Source organism: Caloenas nicobarica, chromosome 24, assembly GCF_036013445.1.
Source record: "Caloenas nicobarica isolate bCalNic1 chromosome 24, bCalNic1.hap1, whole genome shotgun sequence".
Taxonomy (NCBI): Eukaryota; Metazoa; Chordata; class Aves; order Columbiformes; family Columbidae; genus Caloenas; species Caloenas nicobarica.
Genome location: NC_088268.1, coordinates 453821 through 462249, shown reverse-complemented (window position 1 = coordinate 462249; position 8429 = coordinate 453821). Strand labels below are relative to the sequence as shown.

At 52.5% G+C, this 8429-nt stretch overlaps 1 protein-coding gene and 1 gene segment (V, D, J or C); one reads left to right on the top strand and one right to left on the bottom strand.

Annotated features, from left to right (window-relative positions):
* Positions 1-3166: 3166 nt before the first annotated feature.
* On the bottom strand, positions 3167-3874 carry LOC135998150 (feather keratin Cos1-1/Cos1-3/Cos2-1-like). Its single transcript, XM_065651268.1, has 2 exons — positions 3796-3874; positions 3167-3522 (listed from the first exon to the last, which is right to left on the bottom strand). The coding sequence occupies exons 1-2, from the start codon at positions 3872-3874 to the stop codon at positions 3167-3169; spliced, it is 435 nt and encodes a 144-aa protein (XP_065507340.1).
* A 2062-nt stretch (positions 3875-5936) lies between these two features.
* On the top strand, positions 5937-7321 carry LOC135998284 (T cell receptor alpha variable 13-2-like). The segment is given in 2 exon segments: positions 5937-5988; positions 6801-7321. Coding segments are annotated over 2 exon segments (573 nt in total).
* Positions 7322-8429: the final 1108 nt, after the last annotated feature.

The window sequence follows — 8429 nt, the reverse complement described above, 5'->3', positions numbered from 1 at the left end:
AGCCGTGTCCTTTGATCACTATATCACAATATGCAAACCACTCTGTAAAACACTCTATCATGACAAAAAAAGTCTACTTCCTGCTGGTGCTGGGGGCATGGGCGGTGGGCTTTGTGGGCATCTTCTCCCAGGTGGCTCTGCTGCTGCAGCCTCCTTTATGTGCCAAGAAAGTGTTTGACCATTTCTACCGTAATGCTGGGCCAGCATGAGCGTGGCATGCTGGAACCGGGTTGACCTTGGCCAGATGCCAGGTGTCCACCAAGCTGCTCTATCACTCCCCCACCATCAGCCAGAGAGGGGGAGAAAATATGATGAAAGTGTCTTGGATAATCATTATAAGGACAGAGAGATTACACAATAATTACCATCACAGGCAGAACAGACTCAACCTGGGGAATTTAGTTGAATTTATGACAAATCAAATCAGAGTAGGATAATGAGCAATAAGAACCAATCTCAAACTCCTTCCTTCCACCCCTCCCTTCTTCCTGGTCCCAGTCATTTCCCTATATGTGCTGTGGGGACTTTCTCTCCTCCCACAGAATGTAGGGGTTTTGTTTGGGCAGGACCAGATCCTCTGGTGCCAAGGACCCAAGTGGTTTCTATTGACCCACCACACCTGTGCTGGGACAAGTGTTCCAGAAGCAGAGCTGTAGCCCAGCCTGGCTCAGGGATGCTGGAGGCACTGGGCAGCTGGGTGCCGGTGGAGGATGTCCCAGCGTGTACTCTGTAGTTGGGCTTGTGTCTGCAGGGAGAGAGTGTCAGGCAGGGAGAGAGTGGAGGACTCTGGGAGTCCCAGGCAGGATGAGGAGCTGGATTGCCCAGATGGTGGCAATTCACCCCAGTGGTAGTGATGCAGGTCTTGTGAGGGAGGAGGGTAGGCCCTGGTCTCTGGGCATGGTAAGAATGTGTCCTGTGGCCAAAGAGATGGAGAGCCTTGGTGGCTCTGTCCGAAGTCTCAAGCAGAAGGAATGTGCATGGAACCTTGCCTGGTCTGTTAGGCTCTGTGTACCTGAGCCCAAATTTTGACCTCAGAAGGCTGTGGGACCCTAGACAGCCCAACATTCTGTAGGGACACCATCTGTAAACTGTGGAAGGATGGCTGGAAATTGGGCGGTTGCTTCAGAGGTTCTCAGGGGACAGATGTCTTTTGTCACTGAGGCCTGCACAGCTTGGCTTACAGGGCCCTCATCAACCTTGTTTGCAAGGGAGATGAGATCGATATCTCAAAACATCTGTCATCCTGCTTCATCGTTTAAGCAGTGAGGCAAGAGGAGGCAATGTTGATGAAGGGCTTTGGAACCTGGCCCTCCAGAAGAAAAGGACCTCTACCCCTATCTGAACTTACCAGCTGCGGAAAGGGCAATAAGCACAAGTCCCTAGGTGCATGGGTGGATGGATGAATGGATGGATGGATGGATGGACAGACGGACGGATGGATGGATGGATGGATGGTTGGATGGGTGGATGGATGAATGGACAGACGGACGGATGGATGGATGGATGGTTTGTGTTTTTCAGGCTCTTCCTAGGTGATGCCTCTGATGTACTTTTGATCAAACCAGTGCCCAGGAGCATCAGCCAAGCAAGAGGGATGGTCATGAACGAAAGTTGTCTACCACAAACAGTTCACAGATACTGCTGAGTGTGTCCCATTGTCACATACACATCTCAAGGGGAGAGGGTGACCAGCTCCTGCACAGAGCTTTTCTGGAGCAAAGATCATCCTGACATACCAGGGCCTTAGAGGTCGTGGGCCCAAGAAAAGCTGCCTCAGCCATGCTTGCAGGTGACCAGGCACCACAGAGAAACTATAGGCCAGTGAGTGCTAGTCACTGTCCTTGAACTGCCCTCACCCATGGGGGTCATGGGTTTCCAGGGCCTCCATTGTGTGACCCAGTGTAGTTAATCCCAATACTGACTTGTGAATGATGTTAACCTTGTATGCCTTCTCAGTCCTGGGCCCTACCAGGTTCTGTAGGGGTGGTGGTAAAGGCTGCATGGGGGGAACCAATCCCTACCACTGGTGCTCATGTGTGCTGGCTGTGGCCCTAGAACAATCAGTGGAGGGGAGAGGAGAAGAGGGAGGTGAGGCCATTGCCATCCCTGAGGGTGTTCCATCCATTCATACAAGAGTTCTGAGCATCTCTCTTGCCATGTGCACCCAGTACCTCTGTCCTTGCTGATGTTTTGCTTCTCTTTCATGTTCGGTGTCAGAGCAATTTGATTTCTATCAGAAACGCACCATTTCATTGTCCCCATTTCTGTACTGGCTGCCCTCAGATCCCACGTGTTTAGCTCCAATTTCCACCATCTACACCTTCAGCAGAGTAGGTGAAATTTCCCTGCTACTCCGGTCCATGTCCACCGGCCATGGCCCATACATTGGGTGATGGAGGGGAGAGGAAGGTGCAGCAGCAGCTATGGGCCACCCCAAGGGCTGTTGCAGGCTTCACTCTTCTTGCCAAAGTAAATCATCTTCTAGAACCTCACACCCACCCCCTGCCACCCCAGCACAGCTCTGGCTAGAACAAGGGAACACCCTTCCTCAAGAGCTCAGGGGGCGGTTGACCCGTCAGACCCCATTTGTGGGCAGAGACACAGCAAGGCAAGGCCTGATGGTCACCGGCAGCTGAGCAGACAGGGACGACTTCCTCAGCTCCAAGTTCCCAAAAGAGGATCCACTGCAGAGTGTCCCAACCTCCCATTCCTCTGTCAATGGAGAAGGATTCCCTTGTGCCCTCACCCCCTTCCACCCCAGAGTAACACCCTTCTCCTTTGGCAGCTTGGGGAGTTTCCGCAGAGGGAAGGATCACATGGAGGCCAGGCTTGAAAGCAGCAGAACTTTAATGCATTTAAAGAGGGAAATAAAATCACTGCAAGTGGAGGACAGAGGAGTAGGGATCCACAGAGGAATCTGAAAGTCTGATGTCCTTGGTCAAGAGGAAGTCCATGCATGATGTTCATCTACCCGCCACACAGGGTGGAGAGAGATGCTCCCTGGGGAAATCTTGTTGCCAAGGAGAAATGAAGCAAACAAGGAAACTGGAAAGAAAGGTAAAGCCATTCAGCTCTACTGAAAACACAGCCAATATTTTGATCTTTTGTTCAGCACCATGTTTTGAGTTCCTTGAGGTGTCTCCCTGGGGCTTTCCCAGCATCTTTATCAGCAGAGGTACCTTCTGCCAAAGTAGTGGCTAGAAATGCCAGAAAGGTCACAGTACCCAGAGTTGATGGGCACTCCATCACAGCTAAGGATTCTGCCAATAGCAGCAGAGGTGGAGGAGCCCACAACGGTGTTCTGTGGGAAGGAGCTGAGGATGGGGCTGGGCAGGGTCACCACCACAGGCGAGGGCTCAATGACAACGGTGGAGTTCTGGCACTGCCTGACACAGGGCTCATTGCAGCTGTTGGCCAGCGGGGTTGGGCCACAGGGCTGGCAGGGCAGGCACTGGTCATAGCAGGACATGTCTTGAGGGTGGAGGAGAACCTGGGAGAGAATCAGGGAAGAAGCAGAGCACAAGGGTGGGTGAAGAGCAGACTGGTTACCTGGTCAAAAAGGAGCCAAGGCCACTATTGAGTGGGGAGCTGGCAGATGTGCCAGGAGCCACACAGTCTTCATTGCCCTACAAAAGTCATCCTGGCTCAGGGAGGCTCTCTCCTAGTGAATAAACCAAAGGCCCCCTCTGCTACATCCCACATGCAAAATCCATGACAAGAAACAGCCAACATCAGCAGAGCTATTCATCAATGAGAGCTGTCAATTTAAAAGAGGAGAAGAGGCTTCAGACTTACCTGGTTCCCAAGCAGAAGGAGGCAAGAGAAGTGGATGAGAGAGCAGGGACTTGAGCTGCCTTTTATACTTCCCCTTCATTGCTGCAGGACCAGAGGCACCCTTGGCAGATGTAAAAATTTTCTGACAAGCTCATCTTGAATGCAAATCATCACAGCTAATGATAAGGACTGTGCTTTGGTTTCCTGCACTGCTGCCTTTTCACTTCCAGATCTGTGCCATGCCCATTTCCCACTGAAGGCTTCTATTGATCCCTAGGATGAGAGGCAGTGGGATTTCTAGGGCAGGAATGCAACAATAGAAGCAGAAGAGCAGGCAAATGATGTCACTGTGGGTCACTCTGTTGCTGCTCTTTGAAATGCCATTCTCAGGAAGATCTAACCATCCTCAATTGGATGCCCATGGGCTCCTGTGCATGAGGACATGCCAAGCCTTTGTTTTTCCTGCCCTCCTCAGGTGACTCCTATTGTCCCTTGCTTTTTCCTTCCCAGGTATGAGTGTCGTGCTGCTTTCTTTTGACCCTATCCTGCCTAACACTGCACAATCCTCAGAGGTCCTCAGCAGAATCCATGGACTTCTCTAACACCATGGTTCATGTTGTTGCTATGCATGTTCTTTTCCTGTGTCTACTTCTAGGCAGAGAAATTGTTTCGGGTACACATGAGAGTACATATTTGTGTATAGTACCATGCCACTCTGCATGAGTCTGTGTGTGTGTTTGTCCTTGTGTGTCACTGATCATGAGGGAATGTGCTGCTCATGGCAGAGACATTCTCCACTGCTCTGTCCATGAGCACCACAGAGCAGCAGGTTCCCAGGGTCAGAAGGAGCCTGAGTGCAGCTGAGTGGTGATGGCACCAGCCTGTTAGAGATCTGTGCAGGGGAGAGGCCCTGAAATGCAGCGCCTCTCTCCTGAGCCCTCCTTTTCCTGCCTGTCCAAAGTTCTCACTCTTCTGCTGCTGATTTCAGGAAGCAACAAGGATGGCTTCAGTCCAGTTTGAATCCTCGGTTTAATTCAGTGTAACAACATCAGATGTGTCTCATCATGGCTGGCAGTCTCCCCTCCCTGCATCTCCAGGCCAGGACACAGCTGCTCTCCTCAGCGCTAGAGAGTTCAAAAAGATGAGATTTGCTATATGGGCAAGGAGGAAGGCTGAGGAATCCTGCACAACCATGTGCTGAGTGGATCTGCTTCCAGTGAACTGTAGAACGTGGCTGAGATGGAACACAGCCCACTGCACTGGATTTGGGAACGAGTCCCCAGTACCCAGCTGCTGTCCTTCTTTCTAACAAGGTCTGTGTCTCAGTGGCTACATTTTCTAAGCCTCCCCTCCTGAATGTCTGTTATTTGGAGCTCAGTTCCAACTTGAAGGCAGTGCAGTTGTGGACTTTCCCCCTTCCTTTAGTGACCTCAGTGAGATCAATGCCAGGGAGCTCTGCTGGGAGAGCTCAGCCAGGGCTGATTCCCCTCTCCATGAAGCTGTTTCTGAGCTGAGGCTCTAGCGCATCTGAGGACCAACTTCATTGTTTTCTCATGAGATAAAATCAATGTGGACAAGGGAAGGGCAGGGGATGTGTGCACCTAGAATATGACAAGACCTTCAACATATTGTCTTGTACTTCCTTCATGACCCAATATGAGATGAACCGGTTCAGTGAAAAGATTATAAGGTGTGTAGAAAATTTCCTGGACTACCAGGCTCAGAAAGTTGTGCCCGCAGTGCAGAACCCATCTGTCCAACACTTGCTAGTGGGGTCTAATAGTAGGCGTCAGTAGTAGGACCAGAACTGTTTGATGTTTTCATGAACACCGTGTGTCATGGGAAGTGGGGAACTCCCAGAAGGTCTGTGGATAACACGCAATGAGGGGAATGGGTCATAACTGTCAGACATGGCTCCTGAATAGGCTGGACATACAGAGATATGGGAGGGGAGGGGAGGGGACGGGTGGGGAGGGGAGGGGATGGAAAGGGAGGGGACGGGAGGGGAGGGGAGGGCAGGGCAGGGCAGGAGAGGAGAGGAGAGGAGAGGAGAGGAGAGGAGAGGAGAGGAGAGGAGAGGGGAGGAGAGGAGGAGGGGGCGCGGCAGGAGCAGAGAGCCAGGACTGGCAGGGGCAGCCAGGCGCAGGCGCTGGAGAGGCGGGATGCGGCGGTGCCGGGGCGCGGGGCTGGCGGGACTGGCCGCGGTGTTCCTGGGTGCGCGGGGCTGGCGGGGCTGGGTGGGGGACGGGGCTGAGCCTGGAGTGTTTCTAGGGGAGCCACCACAAACTCTTCCCTCTAGTTTTTCTCTCTCTCGTTCCCCTTTCCCAGGTCTCTTGAGTTTGCTCTGGGGAGTCTATCATTCCCGTCATCTCAGTAATTACGAGTTTGCTTGCAGGTACACCTGCCTTTCCATGCACGCACTCTTTTGTCTGTGAATTCAGCAGCTCTTATTGCCCTGATTTCAGCCCACTGTCACTGTAACACTCACTCTTTGCTCTTTACTCTTCTTCTCCTCTTTCCTGTCTCCACTCTTCTTTTTACCCATCTCTCCAGGCCCCTACCATAAATAACTTCTCTTCCTACTCTCTGAGAACCCTCTCCTATCTCCCCCTGCTTCCTTCATATTTGTAAGAGCAAGTTTGCTTTCCTGTACCTCTCCATTATTCCATACATACTCTAATCCCCATATGCTTTCAGTAGATATCCTTTTTCTGAATTCAGCCCTCCATACTTCACTGTAACACACCCATTCTCCAGACTCCTCATACCTCTTCATCCATTCAGCCATGAATCTGACTGTCATTCTATCTCTGGGTACATCAGTTCCAAAATCCCCCCCAGACTTCTTCCCTCACTCCACACACATCCAGCACATGACCACTCTCATTCTCTCTTCATGGGCACATCTTCCTACTCCTTCTGGTCCAGCTCTGTTTTGTTGCTACTCTTCCTAACCATTTATCAGGGAATACCCGAGCTGGGAGACCTTTGATGATCTTTGATCTTTCCTTCTTCTTTCTCGGCAGTGGCAACGGGAAGAGCCCAGGTGCAGCAGGAGCCATCGGCAGAGACCACCGAGGACACCGGCATCAATATCAACTGCTCACACCCCAACATACAGTCAAACGAGGTCATCGTCTGGTACCGTCTTCTCCCGGGCCAAGGTCCCGAACTCCTCGTGAGCAGCCACAAAGGAATCAAAGAGCTGTCGGACCCGCTGGGATGGCTGTCGGTGGCGGCAGACCGCCGGTCCAGCGCCCTGTGGCTCGCCCGGCCCCGGCGCGGGGACGCGGCGGTGTATTACTGCGCCGTGAGAGACACGGGGAGAGGAGCCGGGGCTGCGGCCGGACACGAACCGCCGCGGGCGGGGCCGGGCGGGTGTGGCGAGGAGACAGTCCTGGTGGAACCGCCAGGGGGCGCTCCCGCTCCCCGCACTAGGGCCGCCATGCCCAGCCGGGCGCTTGCTCGACGGGGCATCGGCATCGACACTGCCGTTGGCACCAGCCACACTCCCACAATGACCCAGACCCCTGAGTTTGTAAGATGATCCTCTCTCCTGACCTTTCTGGATGGCAGGAGAAGTTCCCCATGGACAGTTCTTCCTCGCTGGGGGCTGGTTTGCTCCCCAGGAGGAGCAAAAAACTGTAGTTGATCTCTCCACAGAGCTTCCTCATGGCAGAGATGAGGAGTCCCAAGCACACTTGACTGAGAAGACTCCCTTCTTCATTCCCTCCCATCAGCTTTTTATACACATTGCCAAGATCCCCCCTGAGCCCTCTCTTCCCTAGGCTGAACACTGCCAGCCCTCTCAGTGTATCCCCACAGGAAAGATGCTCCAATCCCTGCACCATTTTGCTCATCTCTCACCACTATCTTTCTTGTACTGGGGTGCCCAGAACCGAAGCCAGCACTCCAGAGGTGGCCCCGCCAGCATCAAGTAGAGAGGAAGGATCAGGTCTCTTGTCATGCTGGTTGACGCTCTTTCCACTGCAGCCCAGGCTGCTGTTGACCTTCCTTGCCACCAGGGTCCATTGCCACAGCAGACACAGGATCACTCCAGAGCTACTGACACTGAGCAGGACACAGCAGTGATTATTCAAGAGAAGTATCCCAGCTGCTCATCCAGCTCTTACTCTTCCCTCAGAGTACACCAATGACGGCTGTTGGAGCACTCTTGGTAGGAGATGTGACTGCTCCTTTGTATTTACCTCCTTGCCAAAAAATCCCCAAAGAGGGGAAAATGCCCTCCTAGTCCTGCATTTGGATATCAGTGAAAGCCTCAACATATGAGCAACACCTGTCAGGCAGGCACTGGACAGGAGTCTCTGTTCAACTGTTGGAGCTGTTGCCCTGCTTTTCACATCTCTCCTCCAGCTCTGACGACTCACCAGTGCTTTCCTAGGAGGAGTCCCTGTGTCCCTGTGATTTCCTTGACCAACAGACAAGGGCTACTGGCTACATTTCTGGGACATTTATTTCTGGGATATATTTTTTCCCACTCTGCACACATCTTGTTGTACTAAGTCTGTTTTGGCAAGGCAATAGAGAGGAGGAAGTACAAAAGGCGGTAGCTGCACCTAAACAAGGACTGGTCAGTGCATTTGTTGGGATGAGCCCTATGCCTGACCACTACAGTGTTCCCTGCCATCTTATTA